Genomic DNA, 21,217 nt, shown 5'->3' on the forward strand with positions numbered 1-21,217 from the left:
TTGAGGAGTATGAGCACAAGAAGACTGATGAATGATCCCATGTTGGGACATAAATGAAGTAAATGATGCAGAAAAATATTCCCTAGCATTGTCACTACGCAACACACGAATAGAAATATTGAACTGGGTTTGGATTTCAGCATAAAATTTCTGGAAAATAGAGAATAACTCAGATCGATTTTTCATTAAAAATAACCAAGTACATCTTGAATAGTCATCAATGAAAGTGACAAAATACTAAAATCCTAAAGTAGACGTGGTCCAATAGGACCCCAAACATCAGTGTGGACAAGTTCAAAAGGAGACTTTGCCCGATTATTCAAACGCTTTGGGAACGAGACACGAGTATGTTTCCCAAGCTGACATGACTCACATGCAAGCGACGACAAAGATGAAAAACGAGGGACCATTTTCTGGAACTTGGATAGACTAGGGTGGCCCAGGCGACTGTGGATGAGGAGGGGAGCATCAGTGGAAATGCAAACTGCAGGAGTTGAAGGCGAGGTGAGGTGATAGAGGCCTTGAGACTCACGTCCTATGCCAATCATCTTCCTTGTACTCCGGTCCTGCAAGGTCACAAATTTATCAGAGAAAGTGATAGAATAGTTAAGAGTGCGAGTTATTTTGCTGATGGAAATAAGATTAAAAGGACACTCAGGGGCATAAAGGACAAAATGGAGAGGTAGGAAAGGGAGAGGATGAGCGATACCAAAACCTTTTGCCATAGTTTGGGAACCATTAGTTAAAGTAACAGTAGGTAAGGCAGAGGTAGTAGTAATAGAAGAGAAAAGATCCTTATTACCAGATATGTGATCAGAAGCGCCAGAATCTAGAATCCAAGGTCCAAGAGAAGATGTGTGGGTAAGACAAGTAGAAGCATTACCAGTCTAGGCAATAAAAGCAACAGAAGCTGACTTGGTGGCCTGATAGCGGAGATAGTCATCATACTCACTGTCAGTGAGGGAAATACCCTGAGATGTGGAGGAACTAGGAGGCTGAGGCGACTGAGGATCAGATGACTGGGCCACGTGGGTAGTGCAGGAAGGCCGCCCATGTAACTGATAACACCGATCACGAGTGTGGCCAAGCTTATTGCAATAGGTGCAATGAGGACGTTGGCCTCTACCTCGGTTACCAATGCGTCCTCCTCGAGAGTTAGTTTGAGAAACTAACACAGAAGAATCTGAAGTGTTATCAAATGGCAAAGTCTGAGTGGAGGAGATACGAAGGAGGCAAGCAAACACATCATCCAAGGATGGAACGGAGGAACTGCCAAGAATCTGATCACGGACGGTCTCGAGATCTGGACGGAGGCCAATAAGCATAACAACCATGAAGAACTTGTCAATCTGTGTTCGTTGATCCCCAACATCAGTAGTAAGAGGCATCACGGTCAAGAATTCCTCTTTAAGAGAGACAATTTGGCCAATATAAGTAGATAAATCCATGTCTTGTTGTTCGACATTGACAATAGAAGAAGCCACCTTATAAAGACGTTGGATATCATTCGTGTATAGCCCTTTCGCTTGATTCCAAAATTTAAAGCATGTTTTGTAGGCCGGAAGATGAAGCAGAATCTTAGGATCAACTGATTGCCATAACACACTACATAATTGTGCATCTATCTTCCTTCATTGTACTCTGTCAACCTCAGGGATATCCGCCTCCTGCGTAACAAGGTGATCCTCATAACCTTGACCCACACACCAAAGCTCCATAGAGGCAGACCAGGACAAATAATTTTCACTGCCAACCAATTTCTACGAAGTAATTATAGGAGATCCAAATATGACAGAGGAAAAAGTGGAACTTTTAGTAGCCATATCTACTTATCTGGAGAACGAAATATGTTTGGATCAAAGAGAGCCCTAATACGACTTCAGATCGCGGCTGAAAGAAGAAAAACCGAGGATCCACGGCTGTGAGAGACCAAATAGTAAAGAAAAACAAATGTGGCACTACTGGAAGGGTAGAAGAACACTTCCTAAGACATGTGCAAGGCTCGAGGTGGAGAGGAAGTCACCGGAGGTCGTCGGAAAGGCTGTTTAGAGGGTTGACGGAGACAAAAAAAACCCAAAAAAATGCACTTTCAGGGCTTGGATGGCACAAGCACAAATGGAAGGTGGCTAGACGGCGTCAGGTGAGGCTGGAGGTGGAAGCGCGTGGCCGGAAATCCACGCGCCCTCACACTCCAGCGCGTGAGGTTCAGGCCACCAGAGAAGAAATGCGCGTGGCCGGCGCGTGGCTGAGAATCTCCCTCTGGTGCTTTGAGAAAACTTGAAGATCTTCTCCTTGCGCACCTGATGGTATGGTTGGTGTCGAAAAAGGACTTCGCCGGAAAAGTCGCCGGCGGTGGGGGTTTTCTGACGGCGATACGGTTGATCGGAAAGCTTAAGAAGATGGGAAAGGTGACCGGAATGAAACACAGTTATTGAAATATTTCCCAGAATGAATTCACGGATAAACCGGAAATAATTAGGGTTTTTTTCTCCCTAAACTCTGATACCATGTGAAAAGAGAGAAAAGGGAGAATCTCTAATTTTTGTTATTGAAAAACTATTAATAATACACATTGGACTTGAGTATATATACATGTTAGTGGGACCCACAATACAATAAGGAAAGAAAAGGAAAAGGAAAAGTAAATAACCTAAATAACTGTACATCATCTAACAGTCCTCTTGGTTCATTCTTGTTTGTTGGACTTGAGAATCATCTCTTCAACTCATTCTGGGAATAGACTAATTCAAGTTTGTAACTTAATGCTTTTAGTTGGGTTGTACTCCTGGCTAGCAGTTTAGTTGTTTAGTTTGTGAAGGATTCTTTTTATCAGGCTTTCTTATTTCTTTTAATATTATGCATTTTAAATATAAAGACATAATATTATTATTGGACATGGTCATAATATTGTGTGAAAGATTTTGAAATTCTTCTACAAAAGGTAGACTCTTTTCTTTGGTCCTTTGAAGAAACCAAAAGAGGAAGAAATGTGGGCTAATAAGGATAATATCAGTAGTAATCATGTTTAGAAAATTTCCTACCCTAACTTTAGAGAGACAATCAGCAAGGAAAATAAAACCCTAGGTGAAGAAAGAAAAACCTTATATTGTTTGGTAAATGTTACTTCACATGTCAGAAAATGATAGGGAAAGGAACTCTTGATTTCTATTAAATTTATTTTTGCTATTTGTTTATCAATAGAACAAGCCATTATATCATACAACAATGTGTGCCACATGATTAGTTGATGTACCATGACTCTTTGTCCATGTACCTATAGGATTTCATGTTGCATCAGGGATTATCTCCCTCAAATTGGCATGGAGAGAGGGGTGTAAACTTCTTCACTAGTGGTATCAATCAAACATTTCTTAGGGAAGTTAGAAGGCAGAGATGGAATCACCATTGAGATTCTATGAATCATGGTTAGCTTGGGTTCTCTTTTATGGCATGACAAGGCATTAGAGTCTATGTTCACTGATCTCCATGGAGATGTCCCCAAATTATGTTTATATTATGATTCCTATCCTAGTTGAATACCATTTGCAGATAAAATGAAAGGATGTGTCAATAAGATAGCTTTTCTTTCTCTGAACGATGCTTTGTTTGTTCCTTTGTTTTAAAGGTGTGCAGGTGCTGGGAATTTACGACATGATATTCTCTTTTATAGCAAGGAACTCAAGAAGTTCTCCAATGGTGATGATGAGCATCGAGCATACCTCATGGATATGGGCATTAAAGCTTTAAGGTCAGTTTACATTATTGAGTCATCAAACCTTACAGGTAGTTAAGTGGGTCATTTTTTTGCTCCTTTCCCATGATTAATGGTAGAGACATGGACCCATTCATTAGCTAATTAAAGATCCCCAAGATCAACACATGGATCCATTTCTGAGCACTGATAAATCTGAGAAAAATGAATGAGTTGTAGTTTTCCATGGGCAGAATGCCCAACCTCTCAATGTTTAGAACGAAGAGTATGATGAATATTATCTGCTACAGTTAGTGGTCTCAGTCAGCAATTAGTCACTAGGTTGTCAGCTATAGCAGCATACCTTTGGTTTGAAGTAATTATTGGCTTTTATGCAATTGCAGGCGGTACTTTTTCCTCATCACATTCAGGTCCTACCTCTACTGCACCTCTGCAACCGAGACAGAATTCACAGCTTGGATGGATGCAAGGCCTGAACTTGGCCATCTCTGTAATAACCTCAGGATGGATAAATGATTTCAGACATATAGCAATCATCTGCAGATAAATTTATGTACAGGCACAGCTGGCTATCTATCCTTGTAACAGTTTCTCCAGTATTAGCAGCTTACCAAAAGGGGAAAAGAGAAAAAAAAATGAAAAAATAAAGAGTTGTGTGAATAGGTCCTACAAAAAGTACAGCTCATTTTAGTTCTAGGTACTTCTCTCCAGGTTTCTAGCAGGAAAGCAAAAACTCAAAAGGCCAAATACCTACATGAAATGAACCTATTTCTTCCTTTCTCCTTGAGGCCGTTGCTTCTTTGTGAACTATTTTTTTACTCCCTATATCTTTATTGATTTATTTATTTTATTATGTGTTTTTAACTTTTTATTGCACTAGTTAATTGTATATCACAATTCATTACCATTAAGCTGACAGGTCATTTTGACATTCAAACTTGATGGGTCTGTCTAGAAATGTTTTTGAAAATAATTTTCAAAAATAGTTTTACGTTGTTTTCTAAAGTAAAAGTCTATCCGAGAATTTGGAATGTTTTGAATTAGTTTTAAATTTTATATATAGTGTTTTATTTTTAACTATTCTTCATATTTGTCCTAAAAAAAGGTGAAAATAACTTAAAGCTACTAAAATATGTTTTCATAAAATTACCATATCATATTTTTGTGTTTTGAGAACAGTGTTAACAACCAGGCTCTAAAGTTTTAACTGTCATTTTATTTTATATTCTCCATCAATAAAATATATGAACCTTCCTCCACACTCAAGTTCTTCTCTACTGCCCCACAATTGAGTCTTCCTTCACTTGATGGTCACAACTTTTTGATTGGGCAAGTTTAAAATTAAAAGCAATTAGTAGACAAAGCAAGTAGTATTCCTTATGATGACAAGGGTTCTTGTTTTCCTCTTCTATTGAGTCAAAGCCTAAACAAGAATAATATATCATTAGCCCATCATTTTCTAAATTCAAATTTTAGGTTTAAGTCCAGATCTTATTACATTATCAAATGATTCTTAGAAGGTGTTTGTTTTTTTTAATTTTTAAGTTGAAAGTAATTTATTTTCATATTTTAAATTTATTTTTCTATTTTTTTATAATTCATTATAAATTTTTTATTAAATAAAAAAAGTTAAAATTAATTTTTCTTTATTTTTTAATATCTAATAAAAAATATTATAAAATAGATAATGTAATATTTAACACTATTAAGTATTATTTAGTTTTAAGTTTTATTTAAAATTAAATATAAATAAATAAACAGTATCTTAGTTTTTATTTTAGCACAAGTTGAACGGAACAATGAATTAAAATTTTAATATCTTGTAATATGCATGCTTTTAATTGTTATTTTTATCCACTCGTTGTATGGTAGGTGATGATTAGATCTTAATAAATTTCTTCATTTAATAGATGGGGGTTCAATTTTTATTATAACGAAGTAATAAAAATGGCGGTAAAAATAACGGTCGGTGCAGCATATATTAAAAAATTTGTTAGTGGTCTAATAAGTCCAGGGAAACGGTCAACTAGTATTGGTTTTGGAAGTAGATAAAGATTGGATTTGAGCTATTCCTTTTTATTTAATTAAATAAATTTATTAATCACTGTCCAACTTCATCTCCTTCTGGAAGGAAGGGAATATATAGATTTCTTGATGTAAAAAAAGGAGGAGAAGAAAAGGAAGATGCATGCATGAGTCGTTGCACATGCAGTCTCCATAGTGACCGGGGAATGAGAAAACCCAGAGGAGAGGAAAACGCCGTACTGGTATTGATGAGATGAGGAGGTGGCTTTGCCGCTAAGCTGCTGAGAATCTCCAAGACATCCCGGGATTCATGACAGACAAAAAGCGGGTGAGCTGGGGATGGGATGGTGGCTGGTGGAGCCATTCCTTGCTCTGTTTTGAGGCAACGGATTTCATTTTTCCCAAGCTACTGAAAATCTTAAACTGAATCAGTGGTTTATTTGTTTGTGTACGTAGTGGAGGCTGAGTGTGGAGCGCGATAGATGATGATTTGAGATACTAGATTCAATTCAAGGGGCAGAAGAGGGCCAGCATGCAATAGAAATGCAGGCACCTATTTACTCAATTCTGGGCTCTTGCCAGCCAACTTCAAGGGTCCATCACAGGAGGAGGTCTGTCATTCGGGATCCGGTTGTGCATTCAAACTCTAGGATTTCCGGAAATTTGAATATATGGGCCCCAACAAAAGGGTCCTCTGCTACTTGTCTCCTTGCTGATGTTTATAAAGATTTTGTGGTAATTTCTATGTTTGATTCTCAAGGGGTAGTATTGTTTTTTTCTGTTGCAATTTCCCTGAAATTCCTGTGATGGAATTTTGTGTGAATTCAGACCTTGGATGCCCCAGAATTGGCAAAACCAGAAGCAGACCCAAAAACGGTTGCTTCTATCATATTAGGGGGTGGAGCAGGAACACGGCTTTTTCCTCTCACTAAATCAAGGGCAAAACCAGCTGTAAGTTGGGGATTTCCATCTCTTTTTATGGCTAATAATATAGAAGTATATGAAGTTGTACATGGTTTTCAGGTGCCAATTGGGGGATGCTATAGACTTATAGATGTACCCATGAGTAATTGCATCAACAGTGGAATTAACAAAATCTACATCCTCACCCAATTCAATTCTCAATCCCTCAACCGTCATATTGCTAGAACATACAATTTGGGAAGTGGTGTAAACTTCGGTGATGGGTTTGTTGAGGTATGTTGGATTCCATCATTCTGCTGCTTGTCAATGAAAATTTGGGAAGCAATGATGCTCTATAATTATTGCTGTTGCCATCTGATCATCAATCAGTGGAAGGGACATCTCTTGGTATGAAGTGATTTCAGGGTATTAGCAAGGGACTTATTAATCTTTTCTCCCCATGATATGCATATCATGGAAATGATTGCAAGGAGGGGTATTATAGAGAAGCTGACCTGTCCATGACATGCTTTCCCTTTTCTAGATGGATTAGTTTTTAGTGTCCCTACTTCCTGTATCCCTGATTCCACTTCATTTGTTATGACAGGTATTAGCAGCTACTCAAACATCTGGTGAATCTGGAAAGAAGTGGTTTCAGGGAACAGCAGATGCAGTGAGACAATTCATTTGGTTGTTTGAGGTGTGTTCTTGAATTTTTCTGTTTTGGCAGATTTAGTCTTTATTTGTTAATTTAGAATGGAAACATTGTGGCATAAGAGTATGTCAAGCAACTTCCAGGAATTAGTCTTTTAGAACTTCCATGCTACAATCTAATGCATAATCATGGCAACTTGTGTAGGATGCTAGGCATAGACACATTGAGAACATTCTGATATTGTCTGGTGATCATCTATATCGAATGGATTACATGGAGTTTGTACAGGTCAAACATCACCTGCTGAGTGGGCATTTTTTCCTAGCTTCATTACTTACTACATGTTTTACTTTTGGATATGAACTCAAATCTCTGCTTGCAGAAGCACATCGATTCAGATGCTGATATATCTGTCTCCTGTCTTCCCATGGATGAAAGGTGAATATTTCTAAATGTTCCATTGCCTTATATAAGATGGTAAATCTGCCTATAAAAATTGAATTACAATAAAAAATCTGTATTAAAGTTTGTTTATCATAACTTTGTTTCCTGCAGCCGTGCTTCTGATTTTGGGTTGATTAAGATTGATGAAATGGGACAGATACGGCAGTTTCTTGAGAAACCCAAGGGTGAAACTTTGAAATCTATGGTTGTTACACTTTCCATTTGTGTTGATTAGTTGGTGTATGCAGATGAAATTTCAAAATTGGTTGTAAACCTATAGCAGTTGGTTCTGATTGCAAGTTTTGTTGTCACAGCGAGTGGATACAACTGCTCTAGGATTATCACCTGTAGAAGCAAAGAAATTCCCATACATTGCATCAATGGGTATATATTTGTTCAAAACAGATGTCCTACTAAAACTTCTCAGGTAATTGCTTTTCCCTACTTGAGGTTTTGTTTATTTGAACTTTTCAAAACTCTAATATTCAATGTTCCAAGAGGGAGTATACAAGAGGACCCACCTAGATGAAAAAGAAGCAGCCCCAGCTAGAAAAACAAACTAAAAGCTGCCTCCACAATTTGAATCATCAATAAAGTCCAAAAGAGGAGCACAATCCCTCCCCTAATAATATTCCAGACCAATCCATAAGAGACCTAAGCAGGGATTCTTTTACCTTAATGTCATTAAGCTCTACCCTGTTGAAGATCCTTCTATTTATTTCTTGCTACACACGCCAAAACAAACAAAGAGGAGCCATACTCCACACTTTCCACTGCCCCTTGTCCATGCCTTTCACCTTCCAGCCCAGGAATAGCTCTTTCACAAATTCTGGAAATACTTACTGGAACCCAAAGTTTGCAGCGTGGTAGTTGTCTATTTTTTATGTGATATTGAATCCTGTCCCTCCTACGAGTTAAGTGCAGCTTTGGGTTTAACTCATTGCTGTTAAGTGCGCTTTCTATCTCCTTCCTGTCTTCTTCAATTGATTGACTTCACTAAAAGAACTCAATGTCAGGATATTGTTTCATCAAATGACTGCATGGAGATGCTTTAAATCCACAACATTCAAGATGGTATTGCCAAGCCAAGCCCCTACTTTAGGGACAAAAGTGTTTCTTATATTATAAAAAAAAAGAAGGTATTGATTTCAAAGACAACTTAGGTTATAGATCAATTCATGTAAAATTTAAGCATATAATTTAGAGATAAACTAATTCTATTTTCAAGACATCCTTCGACAAGGTACAAGTTTAGATCAAGACAAGGGAACGGAGTCCTTTACATGGATCCATATATCTGAAGAAGACATTTTGAGATAAACTAATAATGCTCTTAAAAGTGCCTATGCCTCCTTGGAAGAACACCCACATTATATATGGTGGCCAAGAACCCAATGATGGATGATGAACTTTATCTTCTTTATGGTTGATGGATCATTTAACATTCAAGATGGTATTCCCAAGCCAAACCCCAACTTTAGGGACAAGAAAACAAGAAGGAATTGATTTGAAAGATGACTTAAAGGATGGATCAATTTATGTAAATTTTAATGATAAAAAATTAAGATAAACTAATTATGCTTTGTAAGGTCATACAATGCCTCCTTGGAAGAATGCCCGAATAATAGATGGTGGCCAAGAACCCTATGATAGATGGCCTTTATCTTCTTCATGGTTGATGGATCTTTAAATGTCTTACTTCATTCCATGAAATCCCAAGAACAATCTCTTTTTCTATGTTTTATTATTCAATCAACTATCCTTATCAGTAATTGCCCACACAAATCTGTGCTGATCTGACATGTCCTCCTACAATTCTGGAAAGCCATAATTTCAGTTGTGAATCCTTCCCTCAAATACATTATAGGGCATTCTGTTTACAGCACCATTATCTACAAGGGCCCCTTTTGCCTCAGATAGCTTGCTATTTATACTGCTAATCTATTTTACATCATTTGTGCTCTCAAGATGAGCAAAGTTCTTGTTAATGGTGGCATACATGTCTGGAAGGGGCAACTAGATAAATCTTTCACTTGGTTCTGGTTTGACTATTTTATTTTTTTCCTCTCAAAACAGAAGTAGAAAATTTAGCTACTATATATGGGTTTGCATTATCTAAAATTTTCAAACCTTTTCTTGTTTGATGAACAATACTTTTGTAATTGTTTCAACTGGATTCATTGCATTTCTTAGTCAAAAGTGACTCATTGGCCCCAGAAGTCAAAGATGGGATCATTTGAACTGATATTTTGGTCATTCTTAAGTCCACTGGACAAAGCAGCAAGGGGACAAAGTTACAGTTTCTGCTATGGTTTGTTTTGCTATTAGGTGGAGTTATCCAACAGCCAATGATTTTGGGTCAGAGGTCATCCCAATGGCTGCTGAAGAATGTAATGTCCAGGTAGATTTGCAACAATAGTCTTTGATTAATTAGTATTTTCCTCTTTCTGAATATGAGTGGGACTGTTGCTTATTGGTGGCTGTTGATCATTCCATCACAGGCATATCTATTCAATGGCTACTGGGAGGATATTGGGACCATAAAATCCTTTTTCGATGCAAACTTAGCACTCACAGATCAGGTAGCTTCATTTTAAAGTGTCTGTGGTCTTTTTCTTGGTGAAATGAGCTCTAGAACTCAAACAGAGTTTTCTTGTCTTTGAAGCCTCCCAAGTTTCACTTCTACGACCCACTCAAGCCAATCTTCACATCCCCTCGGTTTCTACCACCAACTAAAATAGAGAAATGTCGGGTATCATTTTTAAACTTATCACTCATGCTGCTAAGATTTCAGAGCTTGATTGACAGATTTTGAGCCTGACCCTGGATTGTTATAGGTCATGGATTCTATAATTTCACATGGGTGCTTTTTGAGGGAGTGCAGTGTTGAACATTCAATTGTGGGGATTCGTTCAAGACTGGATTATGGCGTAGAGATGAAGGTGACTCTTTCTCCTTGTCCTTTTGGATTGGATCCTTTGCTTATTAAAGAAGGTAGCCGAATGTACATCCTAAGCACAAGCATAAGGAAAGTCACATTTAAAGAATAAATTGGACAGGAAAAAAATATTTCTTCTTGTAAGAAACAAGAAATAGGTTGAATGGTAAATGCTTCTGCATTCAGAACTAGCTTATAGCGTTTTAGGTTATCTAAATGAGAATGCCCTTATTGTACTGAATTCTAAATCTGGCAGCTTACCACATTCCTATCCCTGTTCACATAATACAGTGATGCCCCCATAACACTCTTCTTTAACCAGCTTGAAGATGAAATTGCTGTTCTGGCTGTGTGCATAAAATTATTATATTACTTGTTGTAAAATGCATATATATTGTTTTTGGGCTTTCCATATGGGATTGAGATTGATAAATGGACTTGGTGTATAAAAGAGTCATATCAAGGAATTGATTTGTTTATTCTTTTAGTCCTTCATAACCAGTAGTAATTAGAAGCAGGCTTACTATGATAATGGGTGTTATTGCTTCTTTTTCTGGATGGTAATATGAAATCATTTCATATTTTTCTCAGGATACCATGATGATGGGTGCTGACTATTACCAAACTGAGGAAGAGATAGCAGCCTTCCTGGCAGAGGGAAAGGTTCCAATAGGGGTTGGGAAAGACACGAAAATTATGTTAGTATCTGGTTTGAAGATTATGTTCTAATGTGTAACATTTGAATCACATAGACAACCCATATGAGGATTAGTATCTCCATGGATGCTGGGATAATCGTCTCAGCTTCTCTCTTTTTCTTCACCTGGGTTTCAAATTATCCTCTGCAATGATATTAAGCAATTCAATTCCTTTTTCCTTGTTACAAGATTTGTTATTTTACTGCTTCATGAGATTCATTTGATAAATTCCCTCTATCACAGGAACTGTATAATTGACAAGAATGCAAGGATTGGAAAGAACGTCGTCATCACAAACAAGGATGTAAGATCTTTTATGGTTAACTAATGACTGTATTTAATTTTGTTTCATTCACCAGAATGATGGGGATGGGAGGTGTAGGAAGGATATTGGTTAGATCCAATATTGTTGAAATGCATTCTTTACCACAATCTAATTGTTTTCTGGACTCTCATTCTGATCATTTCACTAGTATCAGTTTAAAATCCAATGATGACTGTGTGTTCATCAGGGAATGCTGACTTTCTTTGTTTTGAATGAATTGCAGAAGGTAGAAGAGGCGGATAGACCATCGGAGGGCTTTTATATTCGATCAGGAATTACTGTGGTGCTGAAGAATTCTGTAATCATGGACGAGACAATCATTTAGGAACAATGTTTTTCCAATGAAGCGATGACAGAAAGGAGCATCAGAGGGGCATACATGCAAATGTTCATCCATGCAATAAGGTGGAATAAGATAAATATATACTTTCCTAGTCTTCATAGGTTTGGAAAGACTTTTTCTTACATGTTGCTGAGTCTTTTCTGCAATGTAAGTTGATCAAATAAGGCCTAGATATCTTGAGAGAAAAAAAATTAGAAAATGGTTTCCTAAGTCCCCTTCCAAATCTTTTGTATCCTCCTTTGTGTGTGCATAGATAGATATACACTATTCTGAAAGGTGTTACACAAATTTTTGCCCACATATTCAATGAGATGAAACACATTACAATTGTATTGAAATATGAAATTGATTCATAGAATTGAATGATACAACCTAGGAATATTTCCATCCTTTCTGTGCAAAAAATTTCTCCAATCCACCCAAGAATTCTGTTTTTCACATCACTCTCAAAGCTGAATTGAGATTTTTTACAGCAGGATGTGGCTGTAGTCCTTGAGTGGATTTGAAAATTAAAGGGTTCATGTACTCAAATTATGTCTAACAATTTTAATGAGAAAGGTGGATACTGCAGAAGATAGATGGAGAAGAGAGCTGCCAGAGCAAGGCTTCCTCCTAAGCTTAGTTAAGGCTTTGGTAATTAGCGTTGGCCTTTTTGAGTGGGACATGCACCCCACTTCAAATGAGAAATTATGTCAACCCTTTAGTTCCAGTACTGGAATTGGACTACAAATAACCAGAAGAAGATTGATCAAAACATGCAACAATAATTTTTTTTCCCTATTAGAAGGTTTTCTAATGTTGTTCATATTACAATGAGGTTTATTCTTATTAGGTTCACTCTAAAAAATCGGATTTATTGGGGAAAATATTGCCAATAAATTCGGCATCTTTCCAGCAATTTCCGATTTCTGACATCAACCCATCTCTCAGTGGAGAAGCTTGGTCTGTTGGGCTTGTTTATTTGAACCCTGCAGCCTGCAGCCATGCATTAATCAATTGATTTGATTTTGGAAAATATTAAGGAAAGAAAAAGAAAAAGAGATTAAATCTTGAGGAGTAGTCTATGCAGAAACGTTGGTATTCATCTTGTTAGAGATGAATGAGGCAGAGAGTCAGAGACAGACTTCAGGGGTCATTGACATTGGAAATTAAATCAGGAAATGTTTGTGTCAAAGGAACAAGTTAATCATCATATTTAAAAACACAGCCTTCAAATTGAAAATTGTAAACATAACTTCATATTAAGTGACATAAGCTAATAGTTGAGACTTAGTTGTAACCATGAAAGTTGTAACCACTTCAGTTGCTGTAATAGTTTTAGAAACTTCTCTAATGTATATCCGCATACATAGAGTTGCTTATCTTGATATCGGAGCTATTGATCCTTGAAGCTCTGGCTCCATGGTGTCTGAAGGTTCCTCATGTTCTACTCTCAGTCGTCCTCACTACTATGGCACTGGTTCAAGCCCAAGTGCTGCTTCAATTATGACATCTCTGAATTAAGCATTCACCATCAGACTTGATTCTCAAGTTATATCTCCTATGGCACACTCAGATGCTCAACATTGTGATTGGTAATGGACTTGAGGACCCTGTCCACCAAGGTTTCTTGAGAACTCTCAGATTTGTAAATCCTGATTTTCATCTATCAATTCTGCCTCCCAAGATCTGGAATGCTCTCGAGACATTCTTTCGACAGTGTCAAAAGCTAGAATTATGCAACTTCGCCTTCAACTTCAGACTATCAAGAAAGGTAGCTTGAACATGGAGTATCTTCTCAAGGTGAAATCTGTTATAGTCCTGCGGTGATCAGATAATCAAGTCCTGAACAAGACCACATTCTCTACCTGCTTGGAGATTAGGAGCTGATTACAACTCCTTTGCGGTTTCTGTGACTTCTAGACATCAACCAATTTGAGTCTTGAAGAAATTCAGACTATGTTGCTCACTTATGATAGACATGAAAAAGAAAGTGATAGACATTATCAATGCAAGAATATAAATATAAGTAATTCTGCCTAAAGTTGCCTTCCAAAAGACACCCTATGCATGCAAACTTCAATCATATTTTCATTGTAGAACAGAAAAACAAAGATTATGTATCTAAGCAAACCAGTACCTTACACAACTTGATCACTGTTGGGCATTGGAGCAGAGTGATTCACCATTGCAACAGCAAAGCTAAGTAAGATAGATCAATATACCAACTAGTCTCCCATGCCCCTGTGGATCACTGATTAACTAATCTGTATGTTATCAAGCTTATAATTCCACCAGAGAAACAGCCAGCTCAAGATTCAACATGCCAATTTCATCAAGTGGCCATACTACCTTTTACCGAAGAAAATATCTTAATTTGCTCAACTAGTCCACAAGTTCCCTAACGCCTTCCTCATTACTTCCTACAACTTCATCCATCTGAAAAAGGCAGATTGATGAAACCATTCTCCCCTGTTATCGAACAGACAGCTAAAGTGGTTCTCTTGCATACCACTACACAACTTGTTAAACCAAGCCTGTGGACATTTGTAAAGTCCATTGGTAGCTTTCCTCAACCTGCAGCTTCCCTTTGGCAACAAACCTAGGAGTTGTCACCAAGTAAAAGGTATTCAGAATGTCAGATGAAGCAACCATTTTTTGAAGCAGCATTTAATTAAACAACAAGAATTAAATTTAAGCAAGCCACAGCACAGACTCAAAATGATCCACATAAATGAAGCCACAGGAAGATCCTCCAGCCTCAAGACATCCCGCAGTTTTTCACCCAATTGATAGATCGCTAAACTCAAAATGTTAGTTTTAAAAAAGGCATCCATTTCATCGTCCATGTACCTATCCAATTGGAAGACAAAAAGGCCTACTAACATTTATGGGACAGAAACAGATGATAAGGGTAAGGCAAATTTATGATTGGAGGGTAACAAATTGGACTAAATAAAATAAAAAATTAAAAAATCAGAACTTAGACAAGAAGCAAATAAATATAGTAGAGGACGCCTCTAATAGAATTGAAGATTACTGACCATACCTCTTTTGAGTAGGAATGATCTGAATATGATTATCATGGTGAAAAGATCAGAAGACCCTGAGTACATACAACCATACACTATTGTTTTCTGGAAACCAGAAATACACCAGGAATGGGTAGCTGAACCATGGGTGATTTCATTTCCTTCCTGATGTAAAAGTCATGCACCTTTAATTGTATGAAATGTGATTACCTGCAACTTACTGGGGCTCAATAGAGAGAGCAAAAAATAAGAGCACCTTTAAATCTTCTTTTTAATGCAAAGTATTTCTGTTGACACACCAAACCATAAAAAAATAAAAATATTCTCTTCCTCTGAATTGATACTGATGTAGGCAACCAATCAAAGTAGAGGGATACAGAAGATAGGTACAGAATCTCTTTGAGGTCATATGAGACCAAATGCTAGGATCTCGCATGTAAAATCTGTAAAAAGTTTCCATTAGCAACAGACCATCACTACTAGATGTACTGTTTAAACTCAAATCAACTCAAAACTTTATCCTCTGGAATCCTTTCCTGCTATTCAGCAAGCATCATGTATAGGTGATGATAGGGCAAAATTCCAATTACTCGAACAAACCCCTTAACAAAAACCAAAAATAAATATAAAAAATAAAAAGGGGAGGATGAAAAACTGGGTCTAGGTAGAAGAAGAAGGTAAGATATGATTAGTTTTAACCTATCATTCTGCAAGTGCATACCCCTTCCCACCATTCAAATACAAGGATAAAATTTCTTAAATGTAATAATAAAAATAAAAACTCAATCCTATCCTGCAAAGAACAACTAAATAAAATATTAAAGCCCATGAAACAGAACATATGACTCAGTAAAATCAATTCCCAAAAGGAAGATTTTCTATCTTGTTTAAAGTTTAAAGGGAAAGCATATCCAATGGACAAAATAACTTGAAGGTGAATGTGATTTTGTAACCACACCTTCCCCATTTGAAACAATTTTCCTTTCAATTATGATATAGAGGTATAATTTAATTGCTAATATATCAATGCCCAAAAAACAACTCAATCTGCCCAAATAGATGCCACATACTGGAACAAATGAAAAGAGAACCTGCTCTCCATGAATAAACAAATCAAGCTGCCTAATAAATACTACATGGTCAAACAGACACAAAAGGAAAACGAATCAATCAAAAAAGATGTTTGGACAATTACCCCAATACAAGTTTTAAATCCATATCAATGAGTATGTTTGCTTCTGTTTAAAAAAGGGGGGGGGGGGGGGGTGGGTGGGTGTGGGGGAGGGGAATAGATGCAAGGATGAGAAGCCAAATAAAAAAGAATCCCATCTTACCAAGGAAATTTCCCAATGAAGATGATCTGGTAATACAATATGATACATCGTGCTATAAGGGCAATTGGAAAATGTATTTGTGCAGGATGATTCAAGAAAACCACCCTAAAGTTTAACATGGCAGGTCCCAATAAATAGCATGTAGATAAAAGGGAAATATGATTAAAATAGGACAGTTAATCATTCCAAATTCCACTTATTATTCAAAGTGTGCAATCCTCCCTTGTATATGCTTTTAGCCCTATATGTAAGCTTATTTTCTAACTTTGTGACTGTCAAATCAATGGTAGTTGAAAATATCTAAAATGCTCTCAAACATTTGTGCATCTTCTTAAAGGTACTTTCTAGCATTAGAAATTGCCATCGAAAGTACTCAAAATAACAACCTCCTGAAACTATTAGGAATCAAATTATAAATATAAAGATCATTATTGTTTATACCATATTTATATTATAAATATAAATATCATTATTGTTTATAACATATTCATATTATTATCAAACTCATTCCACTCTAACAAGTACGAGGATTTATACACCCAAATATGCAAAATACCCATCAGTGAACAACTCAACTTTGATAAAGTGGAAAGTGACTATAGCCACTGGACTTACTCCTACTGAGTGATGGGGATTCTAGATCCTTAGAGGACCTACAACTTCCTCTTGTTTATTTTGGTCGGCACATTAACAGATGCTAGGGTTCATCCAACTATAAGAGACAACTTCATTAATTCCTCCCCTCTAAAAGAACCCTAACTCCAATGGATCAGGACCAAAGGAAGAATGTGCTTTGACTCAATTTAAGTTTTGAGACAGTAGCTATAAGTAGGTTCTTGGCAAAGGTTAAGATACATGGCTTGAGGGGAAAATTGTTGCAAACATTATAATGAAAGCTTTTTTTGTTTTTTTACAAGACATATAACTCAGAATCAATGACAAAAATCAATGGTGAATTACAAATCATTAGCTTAACAGTGTTAACTTACAAAAAGGTAATCCTCTAAAAACCTCCACTAGCACGTTGGGGGCTGAATCCGCTTCAGCCGTTGGGCAACTTGCTTCATAGAAGGCCTGGTGGAAAGAGACTCACCTGTGCACATAATAGCCAAGTGAAGTATCTCGATTAGATCATCATGGGGTCCAGATTCCCATAGTCCAGCTGTGAAAAAGTCACATGCCTGGCCCTGCCTGAGGAGCATACTTGCCCAGGCTACAATGTTGAAGCCATTTCCAAAGGAAGAGAAGGATGGATCCAAAGCCTTCTTGTCAGAAATCAATTCTAGAAGGACAACACCATAGCTATACACATCTGCCTTATCCGAAACACGACATGTCATCGCATATTCTGGAGCAACATAACCAAAAGTTCCTGCTACATCTGTAGTGGCATGAGTTTCAGAAGTACCCAAAAGTCTGGCAAGGCCAAAATCAGAAAGATATGCATTGAAGTTATTATCCAGCAATATATTGCTTGGTTTGATATCACGGTGCAACACTCTTGGGACACATTCATCATGCAAATAAGCAAGGGCACGTGCAATATCCAAAGCAATCTTGTGAAGCATGCTCCATTCAACAGTTCTCCTTGTCCGATCCTGGATGAATTTTTCCAGATTGCCTCCTGGTAAGTAGTTGTAGATTAGGAACATTTCTGCCTCACTGACATGGTAGCCTATTAGTGTAACAAGGTTTGGATGCTGCACTCTTCCAAGTGTTCTGATCTCAGCAGCAAACTGTTGAACGCCTTGAAACCTCCCAACTGAGAGCCGCTTCACTGCCACCACAACCCCGGGAACAATCTCAGCTTTGTATGTGGCTCCAAAACCTCCACTTCCAATGCAGTTTTGAACATTGAAACTTCCAGTGGCCCTGACAACATTCTCATAGGTCAGCTGAACACCAATGTTGTTGCAAGTTACAACCTCTTTCTTTCCTGATCCTTGACCCAACACAGTGTGGCATACAAATTTCTTCATGCTCACATAGAGGAGAACTAATGCTATAAGAACAAAAACAATGATTGAGGCAGATGTTATGGAGGCAATCTCTATAGGACTAAACACGTCGCTCTTTCTACTTCTGCTTCCAGTGGGAGGATAAGCTTCTTGTTGGGAAACATCATCAGAGTGCCGCCGCTCCCATTCAGTGGATGATGAATCATCATAACAAGGCTGAAGATTTGGATTCCCTTGCACATTTTCACAATTTACCCAATTTGAATTGAGAGGGAAAGATCCAGATAAATTGTTGAAAGACACATTGAGTACTGAAAGCGAAGTCAAGTTACCAAAGCTGGATGGTATCTTCCCAGAGAGGTTGTTGTGGTCTAATAGCATAATATCAAGATGCTCAAGCTTGGCAAAATCAGATGGTATCTGTCCTGAGAGGGAGTTTGACGAAAGTTCCAGCACCACCAATGAAGTCAATTGAGATAGCTCCAGTGGTATTGTACCACTAAAATTGTTTCCAGACAAGGAAAGATACTTCAAATTCTTCATCTTACCAATATATGATGGTATAGGACCTTGCAATCTGTTTCCACTGAGGTTGAGGTTAACAAGGGAAGACAAGTTAGCAAATGAGAGAGGAATTGAACCAACAAGTTCATTTCCTGCCACATTTAAAAGTTTCATATCTTTACAACTGCCTAATTTTGGAGGAAGTTCACCAGTAATTTTGTTGGAAGCAATATCGAAGACCAGGCTATTCAAACTCTGGCAGCTATCAAATGATAAAGTTGAAGTATTTCCCTTGAGATTATTGCCCTCAACCCAAAATCCATATGAAGGTCTAACAGATAATCTATCAGAAGTGATCAACAAGGGAGGAACCAAGCCAGTGAACAGATTGTTGCTAAAATCATGCAGCATGACCAGACCATAGGAAGGTGAAGAAAAGTAAGCAATACTGGTGACAGCATTCCAATAAAAGAAGGAAGAGTAGAGACCAAGCAAATCTATGTCTGACATCCATGGATTTCCGACCTTCTCAGTACACTCACTCTGAGAAAATCTCGGAATATCTCCAGACAGAGAATTTCCACTGATGTTGAAGACAACCATGCAGGGAACAGAAATTTCTTTGGGAAGAAACCCAGTCAAGTTATTGGAATTCAGATCAAGAAAGTACAAGCTCTTACATTTGCCCAGGGATGTGGGTATTTGTCCAGTAAAGTAATTCTGGGCTAAATTCAGCATCTCCAGGTTAGAACAAGACCCCCAGTTCTGAGGGAAAATGCCCTCAAGATTTGCTTGGGGGGCCCAAAAGACGTGAAGATTGGGAAGTTTTACTATACTATTGGGCAGTTGGCCAACAAAATAATTGTAATCTTCCACCTCCTCATTTCTCCATAATAAGAGAGGGCCAAAGTTGTTCTTGAGCACAAGCAGTTTCAACTGCGTGCAGTTGCCTAATTGGGGTGGTATGATCCCACTCAAGAAATTCCTGGATAAGTCGAGAGCTTCAAGCATCCCAAGTTTCCCAAAAGAAGAAGGAATTTCATTCTCAAACTTATTAGAAGACAAGAAGAGGGAACGGAGCATACTGCAATTTCCCAAGCTGGCAGGAATGGAACCAGACAGAGAATTCCCGGTGAGGTAAAGATGCTCCAGAGTCCCACAGTTGTGACCCAATTCCTCTGGAATAACTCCACTGAGCATATTATACGAAAGGGAAAGTATTTGCAGACTGGGCAAGTCAGCAAGCAACTCCGGAATTGTTCCATTGAACCGATTCCCCGAAAGATTAACCACCCGCAGTGCGGTGCAGTTTCGAAGAGCAGGGGGTATGGGTCCGTGAAAAGCGTTAGAGGCAAGGTCCAGAACCTCCAGAAGGGCCAGGTGGCCAATCTCCCGGGGCACCTCTCCGAAAAACCCATTAAACCCTAGCGACAGAACCCTAAGTTGAGAGAGACGACCGATGATGTGGGGCAACCTCCCCCTCAATTTTGAAGCAGATGATGAACTCTTGTTGAACCCTCCTCCTAGCAAGCATGCAGCATGAACATCACTAGCAGGAGTAGCAAAAAGGGAAAGAAAGGAGCAGTTACGGTTGGATGAGAGATCCAAGGCAGTAACACGGCGGGAAAGGGTGTCACAGATGACACCGTTCCAAGAACAAGGGTCTGGGTCGTTGGGGTTCCAATTGGTGAGAAACCCTAGTGGGTCTTGGGTGACACAGGATTTGAGCTCAAGCAATGTTAATTTATCATCCCAAGAAGAAGAAGAAGAAGAAGATAAAGAACTCCCTTCCATGGCCACAGCCCAGCAGATGCCTAGGACAACAACAAGTGAAAAGCAGAGGAAACGACGGTGGGCAGTAGGACGATGTCTCCGTAATTTGGTGGCCATTCCTGCCTGTTTGAAAATTTCCCTCAGGGAGAATCGATGCAATTGTAGGGCTGTGGAAACGAGACGAAAGTCTGAGAATCTATCCCCTTACCAGAGCAGATAAAGAGAGAAACGACAAGAGAGGGCCTGGCATGGCTGATGTCCGGGGAGAAAAGGCCAATTCCAGAAATGAAGCGAGTGAGGGAGTGAGGGAGTGGGAGTGTGACGGTCGCCCCCACTTTTTCTGTGGACTTTGGGGAGTGGAAAAAAGTTACAGTGAAGCCCGGTCTGTACGGGAAGAGAAGCGTACGGTTTGAAAGTTGAAAGAGGGTGTGTTTAAAGTCACGACCAAACACAACCCAACTCAACCAAACGCAACCCAACACAAGAGCATCTTCCATCAACTCTCCTTTTTTATTTTAACTGCCTCCAAATTTTAATAATAATAAGGGAAAATGGATTTTTACATACTAATTTTTAAAAATATATAGAATTTTT

At 38.2% G+C, this 21,217-nt stretch overlaps 3 protein-coding genes across 7 annotated transcripts in view; 2 read left to right on the forward strand and 1 right to left on the reverse strand.

Annotated features, from left to right (window-relative positions):
- LOC117918768 (paladin) overlaps positions 1-4,576 on the forward strand; it is a 98,492-nt gene extending 93,916 nt beyond the window's left edge. Inside the window, exons 18-19 of the mRNA XM_034835653.1 lie at positions 3,626-3,748; positions 4,096-4,576. Coding sequence (XP_034691544.1) covers positions 3,626-3,748; positions 4,096-4,228 — 256 coding nt within the window. The 3' untranslated portion in view covers positions 4,229-4,576. The remainder of the gene's footprint in view (positions 1-3,625; positions 3,749-4,095) is intronic.
- A 1,225-nt stretch (positions 4,577-5,801) lies between these two features.
- On the forward strand, positions 5,802-12,381 carry LOC117918769 (glucose-1-phosphate adenylyltransferase large subunit 1-like). 2 transcript variants are annotated; one of them, XM_034835654.1, is made up of 16 exons: positions 5,802-6,065; positions 6,194-6,472; positions 6,566-6,688; positions 6,761-6,934; positions 7,248-7,340; positions 7,500-7,583; positions 7,678-7,733; positions 7,851-7,944; positions 8,054-8,166; positions 10,068-10,140; positions 10,241-10,321; positions 10,405-10,491; positions 10,577-10,681; positions 11,269-11,375; positions 11,619-11,679; positions 11,924-12,381. In XM_034835654.1, the coding sequence occupies exons 2-16, from the start codon at positions 6,281-6,283 to the stop codon at positions 12,023-12,025; spliced, it is 1,545 nt and encodes a 514-aa protein (XP_034691545.1). In that variant the 5' UTR covers positions 5,802-6,065; positions 6,194-6,280; the 3' UTR covers positions 12,026-12,381. The 2 variants fall into 2 exon arrangements, with proteins under 2 accessions (XP_034691545.1, XP_034691546.1); XM_034835655.1 differs by lacking the exon at positions 7,500-7,583.
- Positions 12,382-13,158: 777 nt separating this feature from the next.
- LOC117918624 (LRR receptor-like serine/threonine-protein kinase RPK2) lies at positions 13,159-21,027 on the reverse strand. Of its 4 annotated transcripts, none has more exons than XR_004651898.1 (3): positions 17,378-21,027; positions 14,163-15,497; positions 13,159-13,991 (listed from the first exon to the last, which is right to left on the reverse strand). XR_004651898.1 is itself a non-coding variant. In XM_034835410.1 (2 exons), the coding sequence occupies exon 1, from the start codon at positions 20,738-20,740 to the stop codon at positions 17,405-17,407; it is 3,336 nt and encodes a 1,111-aa protein (XP_034691301.1). In that variant the 5' UTR covers positions 20,741-21,027; the 3' UTR covers positions 13,159-14,624; positions 17,378-17,404. The 4 variants fall into 4 exon arrangements, 2 of the variants coding, with proteins under 2 accessions (XP_034691301.1, XP_034691300.1); XR_004651899.1 differs by having other exon boundaries at positions 13,166-14,624; positions 15,072-15,497; XM_034835410.1 differs by having other exon boundaries at positions 13,159-14,624.
- Between the last annotated feature and the right edge of the window lie 190 nt (positions 21,028-21,217).

The sequence above is a fragment of the Vitis riparia genome, chromosome 7, assembly GCF_004353265.1.
Source record: "Vitis riparia cultivar Riparia Gloire de Montpellier isolate 1030 chromosome 7, EGFV_Vit.rip_1.0, whole genome shotgun sequence".
Lineage (NCBI taxonomy): Eukaryota > Viridiplantae > Streptophyta > Magnoliopsida > Vitales > Vitaceae > Vitis > Vitis riparia.